Source organism: Ascidia mentula, chromosome 3 (assembly GCF_947561715.1).
Source record: "Ascidia mentula chromosome 3, kaAscMent1.1, whole genome shotgun sequence".
Lineage (NCBI taxonomy): Eukaryota > Metazoa > Chordata > Ascidiacea > Phlebobranchia > Ascidiidae > Ascidia > Ascidia mentula.
In genome coordinates, this window is record NC_138568.1 from 10,036,385 (window position 1) to 10,062,489 (window position 26,105).

Here is a 26,105-nt window from a genome sequence, read left to right on the forward strand (position 1 = left end):
CGATCAGTGACGCACGGAGGTCCATTTTTGGTTGAATAGGAACGGGTGCTTGTGCTGGTGCTAGGTCCAATTTGAGCGTGTTTGGAGGAATTTTTAGTGGATTTAGGGGCTGTTTAAAATCATCAGAGTGTTTGTAATACTGGATTAGACATTCTCCGTTGACATTATTTGAATTGTAAAAACACCAAGAAATGCAATTGAAATTTGCAGAGATATGAATCGTGTAGTCTACCTAATCATTTGCGTATTTCTGGCAGTGTATGTTTTACTATGCGTAATTAACATAAAACAACAAACTAGCTGATGCAAACCAAGCCTCCCACTACGGCTGTTTTGGGATATACTGTCGTCATTGTTTCATGGACGTTCGTTTCATTGTCACGCTAGACGCACAATTGCCATAAAGATATCCCGTCTTTAACCGTTATTGAAACTAAACTTTCGTAAAATTACTGGCCATTTAACCAGGGGTACAGGATTTCGGAATCTCCAACAAAACATCATATCGAATTAAATCTTCACATTGAGTTTATTTTAATTCGGAACATTTACTCCAATAAAGTCCAAAAAACTGTTGTTTATTCAATAATAGCTCTGACAACAATGCAGAAATACAAAGGTCATTTTGTGACACAAACAACAAATAAGAATTACAACAATCAACACAGCACAACAAATATGTAGTTTTGTGTGGATATTTTATTTGAAACCAATCAATATCCCGAAGCCCGACGACCCGAAACGCTTGAAAATCCGACAGATCTGGAACGTGACGGGCTACGACCGTTTCGTTGAAATCGATGAGAAGAGCAGCCAGAAGCATTGTAAACTGGTTGACTTCTGCCAAAACTTGCACATCTGTATGGACTCTTATCTCTTCTCGATTCGCCCAAATTCATCTCCCTCAAGCGAGTTTCACAGCTCGGCGAACGACCACGACTGTGGCTACGTTCACGACGCCACGGTGAAGTGCTCCGTGAGTTGTAGTCACGGCCGCGATCACGACAATCATCGTATCCATAATAAACCCGATTGGCATTCACGTCGTTGGACCAATGAGAAAGGGCGTCGCTCGCCATTACAATAACACAACGTGACGGCAAATAAACCTTGAGCAAAATAGAAAGATTTAGTGATTCGTTTGAATGACAGTATGATAGCATCTTACCATCAGTGAACATGGGTTATTGTCACACGATTGTTGTTGAGTGTGGAAATCCACCGAAGCTTCATTTCTACCGTGACCTCCAAACATTTTTTGGTCACTGTCCAAAACAATCTTGTACCTTCAACGCGAAAGGGTGTTATTTACGACGGAACGCGAACTGTGCAAGGTATACCCAAACCATACTCACGTTCCTGATGTTCGTACACCGATTCGATAATTGGGATAACTTTGTGTAGGATGAAAGTTAAACATGAAGACCAGGCCGGCTCTTTCGAATACAATCACTTTCTCATCATCGTGTTGACGTGTAACAAGTCCCTTAAGATCAAATGGATTGTGGAAACGTGCACTGCAAGTGAATATACCAACGGAAAAAATAATTATCCTATACCTGAGGGGAACTTAGCCAACCAAATCGTTCTTCCAAACGGTTAATTGCGATATCGAAATTATTGAGGTATTTGTATCTCAGCTGCTGGTCATCAGCAAGCTCAAACTGTCTTCTTGCCAGTTGGTAATTGTCTCCATTCTGTAACGATGGAAACTCAACCCAATCTGGATGAGCGAACTCGTTGCCTACGAAAGGGTTCCTTTTGGTAAACATGTAAAAAAACGTTTACGCCAATAAAGTAATTTACCCATAAAATTCAGGTATGATTTTCCACTGAAGGCATTTGTGATAAGTCTGATCATCTTGTGGAGACTCATTCCTCTGTCCAATCTCGGTGACATTTCCCGCCGGTCCAACATGCACTCATTGTCCATAAGTTGCCTTGCAATCGTCCATTGACAATCCATGCTCTGAACATTAAAATTTATAACATCAGACAATGAATGTTCAAATCTAAAAGTTAAATCGTTAACCTGTTGGTGGTCTTCTGGGTACGTGATATATCTTTCCCCTGTCCTCCGTTCGGACAACATTTGACAAATTTCGCTCATTCCCCAGTTTTCATCCGACATTCCGTTTAATATCTGAAAACGCGAAACCCGTTACAGTAGAAAATGACGCTCCTTGATGCTGCCATGGTTTTACCTGCATCCATTGACTTGGAATATGCATCGATAATCTGTAATCGAAACCGAATCCACCTTGATTGACAGGACGAGTCAAACTTGGAAATTCGGTATACTCCTATACGCAGCAAAAAACACACTCTTTAAATCTTTGTTCGATTTTTTGTTGACCAAACAAAGACAAGTCCTACCTCTGCAATGGTTATGATTTTTGGATAGTATCGATGCAAAATTTTGTTTGCAAGCAATAGGTAAGCCATTGCTCCAATGTCCATGTGCATTCCGAAGTATTGTCGGTAGTTATCAACAGATTGGATGTCTAAAGATCATTAAAAATTTACAAAACAAACGCTTTTTAAGTATTGCAATTGCACTAATACTGATAAGTACATTTACCAGGAATTTGATTGTGGTAGATCATTGGCGTTACTCCATTAAACCGAAAACCGTCGAATCCAAAGTTTTCCACGTAATGACGGAGGTTGGACAGTAAAAATCGAAGAACTTCCCACCTAAACAAGTTTTTACATGCGCCATCACACAGAGATGATTGTACGTAAACCATCGCAATGCCCCTTACTTTGTAAAGTCAAACTTTCGCGCGTCATTTTCCCTGAAATCCCGTCTATCAGAACGGAAGAAACACTCATCAGTGCCATCAAAGCGATCTAAACTTTCCCAGCCATTCTTCGATGCGTGACTGTGCATAACATCCATCATGACGTAAATTCCCATCCCATGTGCGACGTTTATCAACTCCCTCAGATCGTCAGGAGTCCCATATCGGCTGCGATCATAACACAAGTGTTTTTGTAAACTACACGTAATCCTGAACTGAGGCAAAAACTCACAATTCTATCACTAAAACGTGGACTCACCTTGAGGGCGCAAAAAAGTTGGTAACTTGGTAACCAACGCTCGGATAATAAGGATGCTCCATAATTGCCATGAGAAGCACGCAGTTGTAGCCTAGATCGCGAATGCGAGGAAGAACATCTGTGGTGAACTGCTTGTAAGAAGATACTTGACAACGATCGGAGCTGATCCCAATGTGAGCTTCGTAAATGCGCAAACGTTCGGGCTTCGAAATTTGATTGTTTGCAAACTGGAAATAAAGTTTTAATTTGTTTTTCTGTTCGACTCTCGCTTTTGACAACGTAAAGAAAAGCAAACCATATCACGTACTCGTTGACAAGATTTATTTGAAGACGGATTCCAAAAGCGCCATGTAAACGTTGATCCGCACTGGGTCACGTATTTTGCCCACGGTGAAATTCTTTCCAATATCTGATTGTCTTTCGTTTCAACCACAAGCTGAAATTAAACAATTTTGTTATTTGTGTTTCCACATCAATGTCTGAGTAAAGCAAGCCATCTACCTTCAGTTCGGATAGATGGTTTATTGGGCATCTACCATCTCGATTTGGTGGCATGAACATTTCCCACTGACCATATCCGATGTCCTTGTACATTATTTTTTCCCAGTTGTCTGAACAAGCATTGTGGCTTAAATACACGAAGAGATTCGATTTGAAGCTACACACTCACTAAAATCTCCCATTAGGTAGACGGCCCTCGCATTGGGAACCCATTCCCTGCATTGAATTCCTCCCTCTTGTGTGAGAACAACACCGAAAGTTTCGTAACTTCGACTGAACCGATCCATTCCTTCCTCGCGTTCAATGTCCATCAGCGCTTTTTCAAACATTCCATATCTACAACACCAATATTAGTTATATTATTTATAGTTACTTGACCAACCTTTAGATTTAATTACAACGGTTTTGTATTTTACTGTCTTTTATTTACCTAAGTCTGATATCCTTTTCAAAGCTTCTTAATCTTGGGTCATTTGCAAACAAGCTTTCGATTTCGGGAACTCCCCATTGTTGAAGATTGTCGTGACCTGAGAATTCCATTTTTGCTCCACGATATGAGATTCGAATCAAAGGTTAAGTAAGCGGTTATAACGCAGCTTGACCGAGATTTCAACGAATGTTGTGATGTAGGTATGTTGCGATGGAATTTATATAGGGCGTAAAAAAGAAGAAGTTCGCTCTTAATGGGATTGTCGGGCAATAAAGTGAGATTGGCAAGGATTAGGATAATAATTTGGAATACAAAGAGACTTGATTATTCAACAATGTTCACAGCTTACCACTACATGAACATAACAGGAAGGAATAAGTTTAATGACAATGTAATCCAACTATAATGGTCTGAAATCATTTGTGATGCGAATTTAATTCAATATCACAAAGATTAAAATGCGGGTGCGTTTGGTCGGAATTCAACCAAAAGTACGCTTACACTTTCTCTTATTCAATAATATGATGCGTTTTGACAATAATGTAAGGTAAACCTCATAAACTTAATGCCACCTCAACAAAATGTCAGGAATGAAAAAATTACTTTCACAAAAAAAACCTTTGTACTTGGACGAGTTCCGAGTTATTCAAGGCCGCTCTTGTTGTCTGAATAACGAAAAAGCGACAAAATCATTTCCGTATTACGCACAAACGTACTCCTGCTGTCGTAAAGTTTTGGCGACTTTGCTGGCAAAAACGTTTATTTTACATTCGATGCTTCGGTCGGTGTGCAACTGATCTTTCTCTTTAGCACCATCGTGCGCCGTAAGAATTTAGATTATTTCAGTCGCTCGTGCAATTTGTTCGTAATTGCGTTTTAGTTTGTGTTACAAATAAGTTTTTTGTGTGCAGACTATTCCCGTTTTCGATAGACTAGTAAGTCGATGAACAGAAATTATTGTTCCGCAAATATTTAAATGCTCAAAAATGTGTATCACCAGCTTTTCTGGATTGTCGAATGGTCATTGCTTATATAATATTGACATAATATTTTAACAAACCGCAAACCAGTCGCTTCTCCTGAGATCGTGGTTGCGACAGCATATAACCAAGCAACGTACGAATTGTCTTTTTTAGTCCGAGTCGCAATGAGCTCGTTCGCTACTATTTTTCTTGTAATATCCACGTGATAATATTTGCGTTTGCAATACCTAAGTTTTCCCTTGAGACATTCCGCGGGTAAAATTAATATTTTGCAAACACTTTTCATTCTATCATAGGTAAGCTTGCTTGACAACTTTCCTCGAGTGCCCATAGGATTTAGCACTTAGTGTCAGTTTGATCACATGCCAACAGCACAACCCTCGCAGCGGGAGCTGCCCGCACATCTGTATTTCCACTAAAGTAAGTTTGGCCGGCGGTAAAAGACCAACTTGTATTCCTCTGTCACAATGTAACGTACAAAGCGATCAGTGACGCACGAAGGTCCATTTTTGGTTGAATAGGAACGGGTGCTTGTGCTGGTGCTAGGTCCAATTTGAGCGTGTTTGGAGGAATTTTTAGTGGATTTAGGGGCTGTTTAAAATCATCAGAGTGTTTGTAATACTGGATTAGACATTCTCAGTCGACATTATTTGAATTGTAAAAACACCAAGAAATGCAATTGAAATTTGCAGAGATATGAATCGTGTAGTCTACCTAATCATTTGCGTATTTCTGGCAGTGTATGTTTTACTATGCGTAATTAACATAAAACAACAAACTAGCTGATGCAAACCAAGCCTCCCACTACGGCTGTTTTGGGATATACTGTCGTCATTGTTTTATGGACGTTCGTTTCGTTGTCACGCTAGACGCACAATTGCCATAAAGATATCCCGTCTTTAACCGTTATTGAAACTAAACTTTCGTGAAATTACTGGCCATTTAACGAGGGGTACAGAATTTCGGAATCTCCAACAAAACATCATATCGAATTAAATCTTCACATTGAGTTTATTTTAATTCGGAACATTTACTCCAATAAAGTCCAAAAAACTGTTGTTTATTCAATAATAGCTCTGACAACAATGCAGAAATACAAAGGTCATTTTGTGACACAAACAACAAATAAGAATTACAACAATCAACACAGCACAACAAATATGTAGTTTTGTGTGGATATTTTATTTGAAACCAATCAATATCCCGAAGCCCGACGACCCGAAACGCTTGAAAATCCGACAGATCTGGAACGTGACGGGCTACGACCGTTTCGTTGAAATCGATGAGAAGAGCAGCCAGAAGCATTGTAAACTGGTTGACTTCTACCAAAACTTGCACATCTGTATGGACTCTTATCTCTTCTCGATTCGCCCAAATTCATCTCCCTCAAGCGAGTTTCACAGCTCGGCGAACGACCACGACTGTGGCTACGTTCACGACGCCACGGTGAAGTGCTCCGTGAGTTGTAGTCACGGCCGCGATCACGACAATCATCGTATCCATAATAAACCCGATTGGCATTCACGTCGTTGGACCAATGAGAAAGGGCGTCGCTCGCCATTACAATAACACAACGTGACGGCAAATAAACCTTGAGCAAAATAGAAAGATTTAGTGATTCGTTTGAATGACAGTATGATAGCATCTTACCATCAGTGAACATGGGTTATTGTCACACGATTGTTGTTGAGTGTGGAAATCCACCGAAGCTTCATTTCTACCGTGACCTCCAAACATTTTTTGGTCACTGTCCAAAACAATCTTGTACCTTCAACGCGAAAGGGTGTTATTTACGACGGAACGCGAACTGTGCAAGGTATACCCAAACCATACTCACGTTCCTGATGTTCGTACACCGATTCGATAATTGGGATAACTTTGTGTAGGATGAAAGTTAAACATGAAGACCAGGCCGGCTCTTTCGAATACAATCACTTTCTCATCATCGTGTTGACGTGTAACAAGTCCCTTAAGATCAAATGGATTGTGGAAACGTGCACTGCAAGTGAATATACCAACGGAAAAAATAATTATCCTATACCTGAGGGGAACTTAGCCAACCAAATCGTTCTTCCAAACGGTTAATTGCGATATCGAAATTATTGAGGTATTTGTATCTCAGCTGCTGGTCATCAGCAAGCTCAAACTGTCTTCTTGCCAGTTGGTAATTGTCTCCATTCTGTAACGATGGAAACTCAACCCAATCTGGATGAGCGAACTCGTTGCCTACGAAAGGGTTCCTTTTGGTAAACATGTAAAAAAACGTTTACGCCAATAAAGTAATTTACCCATAAAATTCAGGTATGATTTTCCACTGAAGGCATTTGTGATAAGTCTGATCATCTTGTGGAGACTCATTCCTCTGTCCAATCTCGGTGACATTTCCCGCCGGTCCAACATGCACTCATTGTCCATAAGTTGCCTTGCAATCGTCCATTGACAATCCATGCTCTGAACATTAAAATTTATAACATCAGACAATGAATGTTCAAATCTAAAAGTTAAATCGTCAACCTGTTGGTGGTCTTCTGGGTACGTGATATATCTTTCCCCTGTCCTCCGTTCGGACAACATTTGACAAATTTCGCTCATTCCCCAGTTTTCATCCGACATTCCGTTTAATATCTGAAAACGCGAAACCCGTTACAGTAGAAAATGACGCTCCTTGATGCTGCCATGGTTTTACCTGCATCCATTGACTTGGAATATGCATCGATAATCTGTAATCGAAACCGAATCCACCTTGATTGACAGGACGAGTCAAACTTGGAAATTCGGTATACTCCTATACGCAGCAAAAAAACACACTCTTTAAATCTTTGTTCGATTTTTTGTTGACCAAACAAAGACAAGTCCTACCTCTGCAATGGTTATGATTTTTGGATAGTATCGATGCAAAATTTTGTTTGCAAGCAATAGGTAAGCCATTGCTCCAATGTCCATGTGCATTCCGAAGTATTGTCGGTAGTTATCAACAGATTGGATGTCTAAAGATCATTAAAAATTTACAAAGCAAACGCTTTTTAAGTATTGCAATTGCACCAATACTGATAAGTACATTTACCAGGAATTTGATTGTGGTAGATCATTGGCGTTACTCCATTAAACCGAAAACCGTCGAATCCAAAGTTTTCCACGTAATGACGGAGGTTGGACAGTAAAAATCGAAGAACTTCCCACCTAAACAAGTTTTTACATGCGCCATCACACAGATATGATTGTACGTAAACCATCGCAATGCCCCTTACTTTGTAAAGTCAAACTTTCGCGCGTCATTTTCCCTGAAATCCCGTCTATCAGAACGGAAGAAACACTCATCAGTGCCATCAAAGCGATCTAAACTTTCCCAGCCATTCTTCGATGCGTGACTGTGCATAACATCCATCATGACGTAAATTCCCATCCCATGTGCGACGTTTATCAACTCCCTCAGATCGTCAGGAGTCCCATATCGGCTGCGATCATAACACAAGTGTTTTTGTAAACTACACGTAATCCTGAACTGAGGCAAAAACTCACAATTCTATCACTAAAACGTGGACTCACCTTGAGGGCGCAAAAAAGTTGGTAACTTGGTAACCAACGCTCGGATAATAAGGATGCTCCATAATTGCCATGAGAAGCACGCAGTTGTAGCCTAGATCGCGAATGCGAGGAAGAACATCTGTGGTGAACTGCTTGTAAGAAGATACTTGACAACGATCGGAGCTGATCCCAATGTGAGCTTCGTAAATGCGCAAACGTTCGGGCTTCGAAATTTGATTGTTTGCAAACTGGAAATAAAGTTTTAATTTGTTTTTCTGTTCGACTCTCACTTTTGACAACGTGAAGAAAAGCAAACCATATCACGTACTCGTTGACAAGATTTATTTGAAGACGGATTCCAAAAGCGCCATGTAAACGTTGATCCGCACTGGGTCACGTATTTTGCCCACGGTGAAATTCTTTCCAATATCTGATTGTCTTTCGTTTCAACCACAAGCTGAAATTAAACAATTTTGTTATTTGTGTTTCCACATCAATGTCTGAGTAAAGCAAGCCATCTACCTTCAGTTCGGATAGATGGTTTATTGGGCATCTACCATCTCGATTTGGTGGCATGAACATTTCCCACTGACCATATCCGATGTCCTTGTACATTATTTTTTCCCAGTTGTCTGAACAAGCATTGTGGCTTAAATACACGAAGAGATTCGATTTGAAGCTACACACTCACTAAAATCTCCCATTAGGTAGACGGCCCTCGCATTGGGAACCCATTCCCTGCATTGAATTCCTCCCTCTTGTGTGAGAACAACACCGAAAGTTTCGTAACTTCGACTGAACCGATCCATTCCTTCCTCGCGTTCAATGTCCATCAGCGCTTTTTCAAACATTCCATATCTACAACACCAATATTAGTTATATTATTTATAGTTACTTGACCAACCTTTAGATTTAATTACAACGGTTTTGTATTTTACTGTCTTTTATTTACCTAAGTCTGATATCCTTTTCAAAGCTTCTTAATCTTGGGTCATTTGCAAACAAGCTTTCGATTTCGGGAACTCCCCATTGTTGAAGATTGTCGTGACCTGAGAATTCCATTTTTGCTCCACGATATGAGATTCGAATCAAAGGTTAAGTAAGCGGTTATAACGCAGCTTGACCGAGATTTCAACGAATGTTGTGATGTAGGTATGTTGCGATGGAATTTATATAGGGCGTAAAAAGGAAGAAGTTCGCTCTTAATGGGATTGTCGGGCAATAAAGTGAGATTGGCAAGGATTAGGATAATAATTTGGAATACAAAGAGACTTGATTATTCAACAATGTTCACAGCTTACCACTACATGAACATAACAGGAAGGAATAAGTTTAATGACAATGTAATCCAACTATAATGGTCTGAAATCATTTGTGATGCGAATTTAATTCAATATCACAAAGATTAAAATGCGGGTGCGTTTGGTCGGAATTCAACCAAAAGTACGCTTACACTTTCTCTTATTCAATAATATGATGCGTTTTGACAATAATGTAAGGTAAACCTCATAAACTTAATGCCACCTCAACAAAATGTCAGGAATGAAAAAATTACTTTCACAAAAAAAACCTTTGTACTTGGACGAGTTCCGAGTTATTCAAGGCCGCTCTTGTTGTCTGAATAACGAAAAAGTGACAAAATCATTTCCGTATTACGCACAAACGTACTCCTGCTGTCGTAAAGTTTTGGCGACTTTGCTGGCAAAAACGTTTATTTTACATTCGATGCTTCGGTCGGTGTGCAACTGATCTTTCTCTTTAGCACCATCGTGCGCCGTAAGAATTTAGATTATTTCAGTCGCTCGTGCAATTTGTTCGTAATTGCGTTTTAGTTTGTGTTACAAATAAATTTTTTGTGTGCAGACTATTCCCGTTTTCGATAGACTAGTAAGTCGATGAACAGAAATTATTGTTCCGCAAATATTTAAATGCTCAAAAATGTGTATCACCAGCTTTTCTGGATTGTCGAATGGTCATTGCTTATATAATATTGACATAATATTTTAACAAACCGCAAACCAGTCGCTTCTCCTGAGATCGTGGTTGCGACAGCATATAACCAAGCAACGTACGAATTGTCTTTTTTAGTCCGAGTCGCAATGAGCTCGTTCGCTACTATTTTTCTTGTAATATCCACGTGATAATATTTGCGTTTGCAATACCTAAGTTTTCCCTTGAAACATTCCGCGGGTAAAATTAATATTTTGCAAACACTTTTCATTCTATCATAGGTAAGCTTGCTTGACAACTTTCCTCGAGTGCCCATAGGATTTAGCACTTAGTGTCAGTTTGATCACATGCCAACAGCACAACCCTCGCAGCGGGAGCTGCCCGCACATCTGTATTTCCACTAAAGTAAGTTTGGCCGGCGGAAAAAGACCAACTTGTATTCCTCTGTCACAATGTAACGTACATACGACGTAACAAAGCGATCAGTGACGCACGGAGGTCCATTTTTGGTTGAATAGGAACGGGTGCATGTGCTGGTGCTACGTCCAATTTGAGCGTGTTTGGAGGAATTTTTAGTGGATTTAGGGGGGGGTTTAAAATCATCAGAGTGTTTGTAATACAGGATTAGACATTCTCAGTTGACATTATTTGGGTTGTAAAAACACCAAGAAATGCAATTGAAATTTGCAGAGATATGAATCGTGTAGTCTACCTAATCATTTGCGTATTTCTGGCAGTGTATGTTTTACTATGCGTAATTAACATAAAACAACAAACTAGCTGATGCAAACCAAGCCTCCCACTACGGCTGTTTTGGGATATACTGTCGTCATTGTTTCATGGACGTTCGTTTCGTTGTCACGCTAGACGCACAATTGCCATAAAGATATCCCGTCTTTAACCGTTATTGAAACTAAACTTTCGTGAAATTACTGGCCATTTAACGAGGGGTACAGAATTTCGGAATCTCCAACAAAACATCATATCGAATTAAATCTTCACATTGAGTTTATTTTAATTCGGAACATTTACTCCAATAAAGTCCAAAAAACTGTTGTTTATTCAATAATAGCTCTGACAACAATGCAGAAATACAAAGGTCATTTTGTGACACAAACAACAAATAAGAATTACAACAATCAACACAGCACAACAAATATGTAGTTTTGTGTGGATATTTTATTTGAAACCAATCAATATCCCGAAGCCCGACGACCCGAAACGCTTGAAAATCCGACAGATCTGGAACGTGACGGGCTACGACCGTTTCGTTGAAATCGATGAGAAGAGCAGCCAGAAGCATTGTAAACTGGTTGACTTCTGCCAAAACTTGCACATCTGTATGGACTCTTATCTCTTCTCGATTCGCCCAAATTCATCTCCCTCAAGCGAGTTTCACAGCTCGGCGAACGACCACGACTGTGGCTACGTTCACGACGCCACGGTGAAGTGCTCCGTGAGTTGTAGTCACGGCCGCGATCACGACAATCATCGTATCCATAATAAACCCGATTGGCATTCACGTCGTTGGACCAATGAGAAAGGGCGTCGCTCGCCATTACAATAACACAACGTGACGGCAAATAAACCTTGAGCAAAATAGAAAGATTTAGTGATTCGTTTGAATGACAGTATGATAGCATCTTACCATCAGTGAACATGGGTTATTGTCACACGATTGTTGTTGAGTGTGGAAATCCACCGAAGCTTCATTTCTACCGTGACCTCCAAACATTTTTTGGTCACTGTCCAAAACAATCTTGTACCTTCAACGCGAAAGGGTGTTATTTACGACGGAACGCGAACTGTGCAAGGTATACCCAAACCATACTCACGTTCCTGATGTTCGTACACCGATTCGATAATTGGGATAACTTTGTGTAGGATGAAAGTTAAACATGAAGACCAGGCCGGCTCTTTCGAATACAATCACTTTCTCATCATCGTGTTGACGTGTAACAAGTCCCTTAAGATCAAATGGATTGTGGAAACGTGCACTGCAAGTGAATATACCAACGGAAAAAATAATTATCCTATACCTGAGGGGAACTTAGCCAACCAAATCGTTCTTCCAAACGGTTAATTGCGATATCGAAATTATTGAGGTATTTGTATCTCAGCTGCTGGTCATCAGCAAGCTCAAACTGTCTTCTTGCCAGTTGGTAATTGTCTCCATTCTGTAACGATGGAAACTCAACCCAATCTGGATGAGCGAACTCGTTGCCTACGAAAGGGTTCCTTTTGGTAAACATGTAAAAAAACGTTTACGCCAATAAAGTAATTTACCCATAAAATTCAGGTATGATTTTCCACTGAAGGCATTTGTGATAAGTCTGATCATCTTGTGGAGACTCATTCCTCTGTCCAATCTCGGTGACATTTCCCGCCGGTCCAACATGCACTCATTGTCCATAAGTTGCCTTGCAATCGTCCATTGACAATCCATGCTCTGAACATTAAAATTTATAACATCAGACAATGAATGTTCAAATCTAAAAGTTAAATCGTTAACCTGTTGGTGGTCTTCTGGGTACGTGATATATCTTTCCCCTGTCCTCCGTTCGGACAACATTTGACAAATTTCGCTCATTCCCCAGTTTTCATCCGACATTCCGTTTAATATCTGAAAACGCGAAACCCGTTAGAGTAGAAAATGACGCTCCTTGATGCTGCCATGGTTTTACCTGCATCCATTGACTTGGAATATGCATCGATAATCTGTAATCGAAACCGAATCCACCTTGATTGACAGGACGAGTCAAACTTGGAAATTCGGTATACTCCTATACGCAGCAAAAAACACACTCTTTAAATCTTTGTTCGATTTTTTGTTGACCAAACAAAGACAAGTCCTACCTCTGCAATGGTTATGATTTTTGGATAGTATCGATGCAAAATTTTGTTTGCAAGCAATAGGTAAGCCATTGCTCCAATGTCCATGTGCATTCCGAAGTATTGTCGGTAGTTATCAACAGATTGGATGTCTAAAGATCATTAAAAATTTACAAAACAAACGCTTTTTAAGTATTGCAATTGCACTAATACTGATAAGTACATTTACCAGGAATTTGATTGTGGTAGATCATTGGCGTTACTCCATTAAACCGAAAACCGTCGAATCCAAAGTTTTCCACGTAATGACGGAGGTTGGACAGTAAAAATCGAAGAACTTCCCACCTAAACAAGTTTTTACATGCGCCATCACACAGAGATGATTGTACGTAAACCATCGCAATGCCCCTTACTTTGTAAAGTCAAACTTTCGCGCGTCATTTTCCCTGAAATCCCGTCTATCAGAACGGAAGAAACACTCATCAGTGCCATCAAAGCGATCTAAACTTTCCCAGCCATTCTTCGATGCGTGACTGTGCATAACATCCATCATGACGTAAATTCCCATCCCATGTGCGACGTTTATCAACTCCCTCAGATCGTCAGGAGTCCCATATCGGCTGCGATCATAACACAAGTGTTTTTGTAAACTACACGTAATCCTGAACTGAGGCAAAAACTCACAATTCTATCACTAAAACGTGGACTCACCTTGAGGGCGCAAAAAAGTTGGTAACTTGGTAACCAACGCTCGGATAATAAGGATGCTCCATAATTGCCATGAGAAGCACGCAGTTGTAGCCTAGATCGCGAATGCGAGGAAGAACATCTGTGGTGAACTGCTTGTAAGAAGATACTTGACAACGATCGGAGCTGATCCCAATGTGAGCTTCGTAAATGCGCAAACGTTCGGGCTTCGAAATTTGATTGTTTGCAAACTGGAAATAAAGTTTTAATTTGTTTTTCTGTTCGACTCTCGCTTTTGACAACGTGAAGAAAAGCAAACCATATCACGTACTCGTTGACAAGATTTATTTGAAGACGGATTCCAAAAGCGCCATGTAAACGTTGATCCGCACTGGGTCACGTATTTTGCCCACGGTGAAATTCTTTCCAATATCTGATTGTCTTTCGTTTCAACCACAAGCTGAAATTAAACAATTTTGTTATTTGTGTTTCCACATCAATGTCTGAGTAAAGCAAGCCATCTACCTTCAGTTCGGATAGATGGTTTATTGGGCATCTACCATCTCGATTTGGTGGCATGAACATTTCCCACTGACCATATCCGATGTCCTTGTACATTATTTTTTCCCAGTTGTCTGAACAAGCATTGTGGCTTAAATACACGAAGAGATTCGATTTGAAGCTACACACTCACTAAAATCTCCCATTAGGTAGACGGCCCTCGCATTGGGAACCCATTCCCTGCATTGAATTCCTCCCTCTTGTGTGAGAACAACACCGAAAGTTTCGTAACTTCGACTGAACCGATCCATTCCTTCCTCGCGTTCAATGTCCATCAGCGCTTTTTCAAACATTCCATATCTACAACACCAATATTAGTTATATTATTTATAGTTACTTGACCAACCTTTAGATTTAATTACAACGGTTTTGTATTTTACTGTCTTTTATTTACCTAAGTCTGATATCCTTTTCAAAGCTTCTTAATCTTGGGTCATTTGCAAACAAGCTTTCGATTTCGGGAACTCCCCATTGTTGAAGATTGTCGTGACCTGAGAATTCCATTTTTGCTCCACGATGTGAGATTCGAATCAAAGGTTAAGTAAGCGGTTATAACGCAGCTTGACCGAGATTTCAACGAATGATGTGATGTAGGTATGTTGCGATGGAATTTATATAGGGCGTAAAAAGGAAGAAGTTCGCTCTTAATGGGATTGTCGGGCAATAAAGTGAGATTGGCAAGGATTAGGATAATAATTTGGAATACAAAGAGACTTGATTATTCAACAATGTTCACAGCTTACCACTACATGAACATAACAGGAAGGAATAAGTTTAATGACAATGTAATCCAACTATAATGGTCTGAAATCATTTGTGATGCGAATTTAATTCAATATCACAAAGATTAAAATGCGGGTGCGTTTGGTCGGAATTCAACCAAAAGTACGCTTACACTTTCTCTTATTCAATAATATGATGCGTTTTGACAATAATGTAAGGTAAACCTCATAAACTTAATGCCACCTCAACAAAATGTCAGGAATGAAAAAATTACTTTCACAAAAAAAACCTTTGTACTTGGACGAGTTCCGAGTTATTCAAGGCCGCTCTTGTTGTCTGAATAACGAAAAAGTGACAAAATCATTTCCGTATTACGCACAAACGTACTCCTGCTGTCGTAAAGTTTTGGCGACTTTGCTGGCAAAAACGTTTATTTTACATTCGATGCTTCGGTCGGTGTGCAACTGATCTTTCTCTTTAGCACCATCGTGCGCCGTAAGAATTTAGATTATTTCAGTCGCTCGTGCAATTTGTTCGTAATTGCGTTTTAGTTTGTGTTACAAATAAGTTTTTTGTGTGAAGACTATTCCCGTTTTCGATAGACTAGTAAGTCGATGAACAGAAATTATTGTTCCGCAAATATTTAAATGCTCAAAAATGTGTATCACCAGCTTTTCTGGATTGTCGAATGGTCATTGCTTATATAATATTGACATAATATTTTAACAAACCGCAAACCAGTCGCTTCTCCTGAGATCGTGGTTGCGACAGCATATAACCAAGCAACGTACGAATTGTCTTTTTTAGTCCGAGTCGCAATGAGCTCGTTCGCTACTATTTTTCTTGTAATATCCACGTGATAATATTTGCGTTTGCAATACCTAAGTTTTCCCTTGAAACATTCCGCGGGTAAAATTAATATTTTGCAAACACTTTTCATTCTATCATAGGTAAGCTTGCTTGACAACTTTCCTCGAGTGCCCATAGGATTTGGCACTTAGTGTCAGTTTGATCACATGCCAACAGCACAACCCTCGCAGCGGGAGCTGCCCGCACATCTGTATTTCCACTAAAGTAAGTTTGGCCGGCGGTAAAAGACCAACTTGTATTCCTCTGTCACAATGTAACGTACATACGACGTAACAAAGCGATCAGTGACGCACGGAGGTCCATTTTTGGTTGAATAGGAACGGGTGCATGTGCTGGTGCTACGTCCAATTTGAGCGTGTTTGGAGGAATTTTTAGTGGATTTAGGGGGGGGTTTAAAATCATCAGAGTGTTTGTAATACAGGATTAGACATTCTCAGTTGACATTATTTGGGTTGTAAAAACACCAAGAAATGCAATTGAAATTTGCAGAGATATGAATCGTGTAGTCTACCTAATCATTTGCGTATTTCTGGCAGTGTATGTTTTACTATGCGTAATTAACATAAAACAACAAACTAGCTGATGCAAACCAAGCCTCCCACTACGGCTGTTTTGGGATATACTGTCGTCATTGTTTTATGGACGTTCGTTTCGTTGTCACGCTAGACGCACAATTGCCATAAAGATATCCCGTCTTTAACCGTTATTGAAACTAAACTTTCGTGAAATTACTGGCCATTTAACGAGGGGTACAGAATTTCGGAATCTCCAACAAAACATCATATCGAATTAAATCTTCACATTGAGTTGATTTTAATTCGGAACATTTACTCCAATAAAGTCCAAAAAACTGTTGTTTATTCAATAATAGCTCTGACAACAATGCAGAAATACAAAGGTCATTTTGTGACACAAACAACAAATAAGAATTACAACAATCAACACAGCACAACAAATATGTAGTTTTGTGTGGATATTTTATTTGAAACCAATCAATATCCCGAAGCCCGACGACCCGAAACGCTTGAAAATCCGACAGATCTGGAACGTGACGGGCTACGACCGTTTCGTTGAAATCGATGAGAAGAGCAGCCAGAAGCATTGTAAACTGGTTGACTTCTGCCAAAACTTGCACATCTGTATGGACTCTTATCTCTTCTCGATTCGCCCAAATTCATCTCCCTCAAGCGAGTTTCACAGCTCGGCGAACGACCACGACTGTGGCTACGTTCACGACGCCACGGTGAAGTGCTCCGTGAGTTGTAGTCACGGCCGCGATCACGACAATCATCGTATCCATAATAAACCCGATTGGCATTCACGTCGTTGGACCAATGAGAAAGGGCGTCGCTCGCCATTACAATAACACAACGTGACGGCAAATAAACCTTGAGCAAAATAGAAAGATTTAGTGATTCGTTTGAATGACAGTATGATAGCATCTTACCATCAGTGAACATGGGTTATTGTCACACGATTGTTGTTGAGTGTGGAAATCCACCGAAGCTTCATTTCTACCGTGACCTCCAAACATTTTTTGGTCACTGTCCAAAACAATCTTGTACCTTCAACGCGAAAGGGTGTTATTTACGACGGAACGCGAACTGTGCAAGGTATACCCAAACCATACTCACGTTCCTGATGTTCGTACACCGATTCGATAATTGGGATAACTTTGTGTAGGATGAAAGTTAAACATGAAGACCAGGCCGGCTCTTTCGAATACAATCACTTTCTCATCATCGTGTTGACGTGTAACAAGTCCCTTAAGATCAAATGGATTGTGGAAACGTGCACTGCAAGTGAATATACCAACGGAAAAAATAATTATCCTATACCTGAGGGGAACTTAGCCAACCAAATCGTTCTTCCAAACGGTTAATTGCGATATCGAAATTATTGAGGTATTTGTATCTCAGCTGCTGGTCATCAGCAAGCTCAAACTGTCTTCTTGCCAGTTGGTAATTGTCTCCATTCTGTAACGATGGAAACTCAACCCAATCTGGATGAGCGAACTCGTTGCCTACGAAAGGGTTCCTTTTGGTAAACATGTAAAAAAACGTTTACGCCAATAAAGTAATTTACCCATAAAATTCAGGTATGATTTTCCACTGAAGGCATTTGTGATAAGTCTGATCATCTTGTGGAGACTCATTCCTCTGTCCAATCTCGGTGACATTTCCCGCCGGTCCAACATGCACTCATTGTCCATAAGTTGCCTTGCAATCGTCCATTGACAATCCATGCTCTGAACATTAAAATTTATAACATCAGACAATGAATGTTCAAATCTAAAAGTTAAATCGTTAACCTGTTGGTGGTCTTCTGGGTACGTGATATATCTTTCCCCTGTCCTCCGTTCGGACAACATTTGACAAATTTCGCTCATTCCCCAGTTTTCATCCGACATTCCGTTTAATATCTGAAAACGCGAAACCCGTTAGAGTAGAAAATGACGCTCCTTGATGCTGCCATGGTTTTACCTGCATCCATTGACTTGGAATATGCATCGATAATCTGTAATCGAAACCGAATCCACCTTGATTGACAGGACGAGTCAAACTTGGAAATTCGGTATACTCCTATACGCAGCAAAAAACACACTCTTTAAATCTTTGTTCGATTTTTTGTTGACCAAACAAAGACAAGTCCTACCTCTGCAATGGTTATGATTTTTGGATAGTATCGATGCAAAATTTTGTTTGCAAGCAATAGGTAAGCCATTGCTCCAATGTCCATGTGCATTCCGAAGTATTGTCGGTAGTTATCAACAGATTGGATGTCTAAAGATCATTAAAAATTTACAAAACAAACGCTTTTTAAGTATTGCAATTGCACTAATACTGATAAGTACATTTACCAGGAATTTGATTGTGGTAGATCATTGGCGTTACTCCATTAAACCGAAAACCGTCGAATCCAAAGTTTTCCACGTAATGACGGAGGTTGGACAGTAAAAATCGAAGAACTTCCCACCTAAACAAGTTTTTACATGCGCCATCACACAGAGATGATTGTACGTAAACCATCGCAATGCCCCTTACTTTGTAAAGTCAAACTTTCGCGCGTCATTTTCCCTGAAATCCCGTCTATCAGAACGGAAGAAACACTCATCAGTGCCATCAAAGCGATCTAAACTTTCCCAGCCATTCTTCGATGCGTGACTGTGCATAACATCCATCATGACGTAAATTCCCATCCCATGTGCGACGTTTATCAACTCCCTCAGATCGTCAGGAGTCCCATATCGGCTGCGATCATAACACAAGTGTTTTTGTAAACTACACGTAATCCTGAACTGAGGCAAAAACTCACAATTCTATCACTAAAACGTGGACTCACCTTGAGGGCGCAAAAAAGTTGGTAACTTGGTAACCAACGCTCGGATAATAAGGATGCTCCATAATTGCCATGAGAAGCACGCAGTTGTAGCCTAGATCGCGAATGCGAGGAAGAACATCTGTGGTGAACTGCTTGTAAGAAGATACTTGACAACGATCGGAGCTGATCCCAATGTGAGCTTCGTAAATGCGCAAACGTTCGGGCTTCGAAATTTGATTGTTTGCAAACTGGAAATAAAGTTTTAATTTGTTTTTCTGTTCGACTCTCGCTTTTGACAACGTAAAGAAAAGCAAACCATATCACGTACTCGTTGACAAGATTTATTTGAAGACGGATTCCAAAAGCGCCATGTAAACGTTGATCCGCACTGGGTCACGTATTTTGCCCACGGTGAAATTCTTTCCAATATCTGATTGTCTTTCGTTTCAACCACAAGCTGAAATTAAACAATTTTGTTATTTGTGTTTCCACATCAATGTCTGAGTAAAGCAAGCCATCTACCTTCAGTTCGGATAGATGGTTTATTGGGCATCTACCATCTCGATTTGGTGGCATAAACATTTCCCACTGACCATATCCGATGTCCTTGTACATTATTTTTTCCCAGTTGTCTGAACAAGCATTGTGGCTTAAATACACGAAGAGATTCGATTTGAAGCTACACACTCACTAAAATCTCCCATTAGGTAGACGGCCCTCGCATTGGGAACCCATTCCCTGCATTGAATTCCTCCCTCTTGTGTGAGAACAACACCGAAAGTTTCGTAACTTCGACTGAACCGATCCATTCCTTCCTCGCGTTCAATGTCCATCAGCGCTTTTTCAAACATTCCATATCTACAACACCAATATTAGTTATATTATTTATAGTTACTTGACCAACCTTTAGATTTAATTACAACGGTTTTGTATTTTACTGTCTTTTATTTACCTAAGTCTGATATCCTTTTCAAAGCTTCTTAATCTTGGGTCATTTGCAAACAAGCTTTCGATTTCGGGAACTCCCCATTGTTGAAGATTGTCGTGACCTGAGAATTCCATTTTTGCTCCACGATATGAGATTCGAATCAAAGGTTAAGTAAGCGGTTATAACGCAGCTTGACCGAGATTTCAACGAATGTTGTGATGTAGGTATGTTGCGATGGAATTTATATAGGGCGTAAAAAGGAAGAAGTTCGCTCTTAATGGGATTGTCGGGCAATAAAGTGAGATTGGCAAGGATTAGGATAATAATTTGGAATACAAAGAGACTTGATTATTCAACAATGTTCACAGCTTACCACTACATGAACATAACAGGAAGGAATAAGTTTAATGACAATGTAATCCAACTATAATGGTCCGAAATCATTTGTGATGCGAATTTAATTCAATATCACAAAGATTAAAATGCGGGTGCGTTTGGTCGGAATTCAACCAAAAGTACGCTTACACTTTCTCTTATTCAATAATATGATGCGTTTTGACAATAATGTAAGGTAAACCTCATAAACTTAATGCCACCTCAACAAAATGTCAGGAATGAAAAAATTACTTTCACAAAAAAAAACCTTTGTACTTGGACGAGTTCCGAGTTATTCAAGGCCGATCTTGTTGTCTGAATAACGAAAAAGTGACAAAATCATTTCCGTATTACGCACAAACGTACTCCTGCTGTCGTAAAGATTTGGCGACTTTGCTGGCAAAAACGTTTATGTTACATTCGATGCTTCGGTCGGTGTGCAACTGACCTTTCTCACAAACGATGGTGATTAGCGCCATCGTGCGCCGAAAGAATTTAGATTATTTCAGTCGCTCGTGCAATTTGTTCGTAATTGCGTTTTAGTTTGTGTTACAAATAAGTTTTTTGTGTGCAGACTATTCCCGTTTTCGATAGACTATTAAGTCGATAAACAGAAATTATTGTTCCGCAAATATTTAAATATTCAAAAATGTGTATCATCAGCTTTTCTGGATTGTCGAATAGTCATTGCTTATATAATATTGATATAATATTTTAACAAACCGCAAACCAGTCGCTTCTACTGAGATCGTGGTTGCGACAGCATATAACCAAGCAACGTACGAATTTGTCTTTTTTAGTCCGAGTCGCAATGAGCTCGTTCGCTACTATTTTTCTTGTAATATCCACGTTATAATATTTGCGTTTGCAATACCTAAGTTTTCCCTTGAAACATTCCGCGGGTAAAATCAATATTTCGCAAACACTTTTCATTCTACCATAGGTAAGCTTGCTTGACAACTTTCCTCGAGTGCCCATAGGATTTAGCACTTAGTGTCAGTTTGATCACATGCCAACAGCACAACCCTCGCAGCGGGAGCTGCCCGCACATCTGTATTTCCACTCAAATAAGTTTGGCCGGCGGTAAAAGACCAACTTGTATTCCTCTGTCACAATGTAACGTACATACGACGTAACAAAGCGATCAGTGACGCACGGAGGTCCATTTTTGGTTGAATAGGAACGGGTGCTTGTGCTGGTGCTAGGTCCAATTTGAGCGTGTTTGGAGGAATTTTTAGTGGATTTAGGGGCTGTTTAAAATCATCAGAGTGTTTGTAATACTGGATTAGACATTCTCCGTTGACATTATTTGAATTGTAAAAACACCAAGAAATGCAATTGAAATTTGCAGAGATATGAATCGTGTAGTCTACCTAATCATTTGCGTATTTCTGGCAGTGTATGTTTTACTATGCGTAATTAACATAAAACAACAAACTAGCTGATGCAAACCAAGCCTCCCACTACGGCTGTTTTGGGATATACTGTCGTCATTGTTTCATGGACGTTCGTTTCATTGTCACGCTAGACGCACAATTGCCATAAAGATATCCCGTCTTTAACCGTTATTGAAACTAAACTTTCGTAAAATTACTGGCCATTTAACCAGGGATACAGGATTTCGGAATCTCCAACAAAACATCATATCGAATTAAATCTTCACATTGAGTTTATTTTAATTCGGAACATTTACTCCAATAAAGTCCAAAAAACTGTTGTTTATTCAATAATAGCTCTGACAACAATGCAGAAATACAAAGGTCATTTTGTGACACAAACAACAAATAAGAATTACAACAATCAACACAGCACAACAAATATGTAGTTTTGTGTGGATATTTTATTTGAAACCAATCAATATCCCGAAGCCCGACGACCCGAAACGCTTGAAAATCCGACAGATCTGGAACGTGACGGGCTACGACCGTTTCGTTGAAATCGATGAGAAGAGCAGCCAGAAGCATTGTAAACTGGTTGACTTCTGCCAAAACTTGCACATCTGTATGGACTCTTATCTCTTCTCGATTCGCCCAAATTCATCTCCCTCAAGCGAGTTTCACAGCTCGGCGAACGACCACGACTGTGGCTACGTTCACGACGCCACGGTGAAGTGCTCCGTGAGTTGTAGTCACGGCCGCGATCACGACAATCATCGTATCCATAATAAACCCGATTGGCATTCACGTCGTTGGACCAATGAGAAAGGGCGTCGCTCGCCATTACAATAACACAACGTGACGGCAAATAAACCTTGAGCAAAATAGAAAGATTTAGTGATTCGTTTGAATGACAGTATGATAGCATCTTACCATCAGTGAACATGGGTTATTGTCACACGATTGTTGTTGAGTGTGGAAATCCACCGAAGCTTCATTTCTACCGTGACCTCCAAACATTTTTTGGTCACTGTCCAAAACAATCTTGTACCTTCAACGCGAAAGGGTGTTATTTACGACGGAACGCGAACTGTGCAAGGTATACCCAAACCATACTCACGTTCCTGATGTTCGTACACCGATTCGATAATTGGGATAACTTTGTGTAGGATGAAAGTTAAACATGAAGACCAGGCCGGCTCTTTCGAATACAATCACTTTCTCATCATCGTGTTGACGTGTAACAAGTCCCTTAAGATCAAATGGATTGTGGAAACGTGCACTGCAAGTGAATATACCAACGGAAAAAATAATTATCCTATACCTGAGGGGAACTTAGCCAACCAAATCGTTCTTCCAAACGGTTAATTGCGATATCGAAATTATTGAGGTATTTGTATCTCAGCTGCTGGTCATCAGCAAGCTCAAACTGTCTTCTTGCCAGTTGGTAATTGTCTCCATTCTGTAACGATGGAAACTCAACCCAATCTGGATGAGCGAACTCGTTGCCTACGAAAGGGTTCCTTTTGGTAAACATGTAAAAAAACGTTTACGCCAATAAAGTAATTTACCCATAAAATTCAGGTATGATTTTCCACTGAAGGCATTTGTGATAAGTCTGATCATCTTGTGGAGACTCATTCCTCTGTCCAATCTCGGTGACATTTCCCGCCGGTCCAACATGCACTCATTGTCCATAAGTTGCCTTGCAATCGTCCATTGACAATCCATGCTCTGAACATTAAAATTTATAACATCAGACAATGAATGTTCAAATCTAAAAGTTAAATCGATAACCTGTTGGTGGTCTTCTGGGTACGTGATATATCTTTCCCCTGTCCTCCGTTCGGACAACATTTGACAAATTTCGCTCATTCCCCAGTTTTCATCCGACATTCCGTTTAATATCTGAAAACGCGAAACCCGTTACAGTAGAAAATGACGCTCCTTGATGCTGCCATGGTTTTACCTGCATCCATTGACTTGGAATATGCATCGATAATCTGTAATCGAAACCGAATCCACCTTGATTGACAGGACGAGTCAAACTTGGAAATTCGGTATACTCCTATACGCAGCAAAAAACACACTTTTTAAATCTTTGTTCGATTTTTTGTTGACCAAACAAAGACAAGTCCTACCTCTGCAATGGTTATGATTTTTGGATAGTATCGATGCAAAATTTTGTTTGCAAGCAATAGGTAAGCCATTGCTCCAATGTCCATGTGCATTCCGAAGTATTGTCGGTAGTTATCAACAGATTGGATGTCTAAAGATCATTAAAAATTTACAAAACAAACGCTTTTTAAGTATTGCAATTGCACTAATACTGATAAGTACATTTACCAGGAATTTGATTGTGGTAGATCATTGGCGTTACTCCATTAAACCGAAAACCGTCGAATCCAAAGTTTTCCACGTAATGACGGAGGTTGGACAGTAAAAATCGAAGAACTTCCCACCTAAACAAGTTTTTACATGCGCCATCACACAGAGATGATTGTACGTAAACCATCGCAATGCCCCTTACTTTGTAAAGTCAAACTTTCGCGCGTCATTTTCCCTGAAATCCCGTCTATCAGAACGGAAGAAACACTCATCAGTGCCATCAAAGCGATCTAAACTTTCCCAGCCATTCTTCGATGCGTGACTGTGCATAACATCCATCATGACGTAAATTCCCATCCCATGTGCGACGTTTATCAACTCCCTCAGATCGTCAGGAGTCCCATATCGGCTGCGATCATAACACAAGTGTTTTTGTAAACTACACGTAATCCTGAACTGAGGCAAAAACTCACAATTCTATCACTAAAACGTGGACTCACCTTGAGGGCGCAAAAAAGTTGGTAACTTGGTAACCAACGCTCGGATAATAAGGATGCTCCATAATTGCCATGAGAAGCACGCAGTTGTAGCCTAGATCGCGAATGCGAGGAAGAACATCTGTGGTGAACTGCTTGTAAGAAGATACTTGACAACGATCGGAGCTGATCCCAATGTGAGCTTCGTAAATGCGCAAACGTTCGGGCTTCGAAATTTGATTGTTTGCAAACTGGAAATAAAGTTTTAATTTGTTTTTCTGTTCGACTCTCGCTTTTGACAACGTAAAGAAAAGCAAACCATATCACGTACTCGTTGACAAGATTTATTTGAAGACGGATTCCAAAAGCGCCATGTAAACGTTGATCCGCACTGGGTCACGTATTTTGCCCACGGTGAAATTCTTTCCAATATCTGATTGTCTTTCGTTTCAACCACAAGCTGAAATTAAACAATTTTGTTATTTGTGTTTCCACATCAATGTCTGAGTAAAGCAAGCCATCTACCTTCAGTTCGGATAGATGGTTTATTGGGCATCTACCATCTCGATTTGGTGGCATGAACATTTCCCACTGACCATATCCGATGTCCTTGTACATTATTTTTTCCCAGTTGTCTGAACAAGCATTGTGGCTTAAATACACGAAGAGATTCGATTTGAAGCTACACACTCACTAAAATCTCCCATTAGGTAGACGGCCCTCGCATTGGGAACCCATTCCCTGCATTGAATTCCTCCCTCTTGTGTGAGAACAACACCGAAAGTTTCGTAACTTCGACTGAACCGATCCATTCCTTCCTCGCGTTCAATGTCCATCAGCGCTTTTTCAAACATTCCATATCTACAACACCAATATTAGTTATATTATTTATAGTTACTTGACCAACCTTTAGATTTAATTACAACGGTTTTGTATTTTACTGTCTTTTATTTACCTAAGTCTGATATCCTTTTCAAAGCTTCCTAATCTTGGGTCATTTGCAAACAAGCTTTCGATTTCGGGAACTCCCCATTGTTGAAGATTGTCGTGACCTGAGAATTCCATTTTTGCTCCACGATATGAGATTCGAATCAAAGGTTAAGTAAGCGGTTATAACGCAGCTTGACCGAGATTTCAACGAATGTTGTGATGTAGGTATGTTGCGATGGAATTTAT

General features: G+C 40.0%; 5 protein-coding genes across 5 annotated transcripts; all 5 read right to left on the reverse strand.

The window, feature by feature from the left end:
- Window positions 1-713: 713 nt before the first annotated feature.
- On the reverse strand, window positions 714-4,104 carry LOC145895553 (1,4-alpha-glucan-branching enzyme-like). The gene is made up of 15 exons (XM_082984355.1): window positions 3,995-4,104; window positions 3,734-3,900; window positions 3,565-3,674; window positions 3,371-3,499; window positions 3,064-3,290; window positions 2,766-2,972; window positions 2,582-2,697; window positions 2,377-2,504; window positions 2,205-2,303; window positions 2,033-2,143; window positions 1,807-1,969; window positions 1,560-1,744; window positions 1,356-1,486; window positions 1,169-1,286; window positions 714-1,109 (listed from the first exon to the last, which is right to left on the reverse strand). The coding sequence occupies exons 1-15, from the start codon at window positions 4,102-4,104 to the stop codon at window positions 714-716; spliced, it is 2,397 nt and encodes a 798-aa protein (XP_082840481.1).
- A 2,068-nt stretch (window positions 4,105-6,172) lies between these two features.
- Window positions 6,173-9,564, reverse strand: LOC145895554 (1,4-alpha-glucan-branching enzyme-like). The gene is made up of 15 exons (XM_082984356.1): window positions 9,455-9,564; window positions 9,194-9,360; window positions 9,025-9,134; window positions 8,831-8,959; window positions 8,524-8,750; window positions 8,226-8,432; window positions 8,042-8,157; window positions 7,837-7,964; window positions 7,664-7,762; window positions 7,492-7,602; window positions 7,266-7,428; window positions 7,019-7,203; window positions 6,815-6,945; window positions 6,628-6,745; window positions 6,173-6,568 (listed from the first exon to the last, which is right to left on the reverse strand). The coding sequence occupies exons 1-15, from the start codon at window positions 9,562-9,564 to the stop codon at window positions 6,173-6,175; spliced, it is 2,397 nt and encodes a 798-aa protein (XP_082840482.1).
- Window positions 9,565-11,645: 2,081 nt separating this feature from the next.
- LOC145895555 (1,4-alpha-glucan-branching enzyme-like) lies at window positions 11,646-15,036 on the reverse strand. Its single transcript, XM_082984357.1, has 15 exons — window positions 14,927-15,036; window positions 14,666-14,832; window positions 14,497-14,606; window positions 14,303-14,431; window positions 13,996-14,222; window positions 13,698-13,904; window positions 13,514-13,629; window positions 13,309-13,436; window positions 13,137-13,235; window positions 12,965-13,075; window positions 12,739-12,901; window positions 12,492-12,676; window positions 12,288-12,418; window positions 12,101-12,218; window positions 11,646-12,041 (listed from the first exon to the last, which is right to left on the reverse strand). Exons 1-15 carry the CDS (start codon window positions 15,034-15,036, stop codon window positions 11,646-11,648), a joined length of 2,397 nt encoding a protein of 798 aa, XP_082840483.1.
- Window positions 15,037-17,117: 2,081 nt separating this feature from the next.
- On the reverse strand, window positions 17,118-20,508 carry LOC145895556 (1,4-alpha-glucan-branching enzyme-like). Its single transcript, XM_082984358.1, has 15 exons — window positions 20,399-20,508; window positions 20,138-20,304; window positions 19,969-20,078; window positions 19,775-19,903; window positions 19,468-19,694; window positions 19,170-19,376; window positions 18,986-19,101; window positions 18,781-18,908; window positions 18,609-18,707; window positions 18,437-18,547; window positions 18,211-18,373; window positions 17,964-18,148; window positions 17,760-17,890; window positions 17,573-17,690; window positions 17,118-17,513 (listed from the first exon to the last, which is right to left on the reverse strand). The coding sequence occupies exons 1-15, from the start codon at window positions 20,506-20,508 to the stop codon at window positions 17,118-17,120; spliced, it is 2,397 nt and encodes a 798-aa protein (XP_082840484.1).
- A 2,095-nt stretch (window positions 20,509-22,603) lies between these two features.
- LOC145895557 (1,4-alpha-glucan-branching enzyme-like) lies at window positions 22,604-25,994 on the reverse strand. The gene is made up of 15 exons (XM_082984359.1): window positions 25,885-25,994; window positions 25,624-25,790; window positions 25,455-25,564; window positions 25,261-25,389; window positions 24,954-25,180; window positions 24,656-24,862; window positions 24,472-24,587; window positions 24,267-24,394; window positions 24,095-24,193; window positions 23,923-24,033; window positions 23,697-23,859; window positions 23,450-23,634; window positions 23,246-23,376; window positions 23,059-23,176; window positions 22,604-22,999 (listed from the first exon to the last, which is right to left on the reverse strand). The coding sequence occupies exons 1-15, from the start codon at window positions 25,992-25,994 to the stop codon at window positions 22,604-22,606; spliced, it is 2,397 nt and encodes a 798-aa protein (XP_082840485.1).
- Window positions 25,995-26,105: the final 111 nt, after the last annotated feature.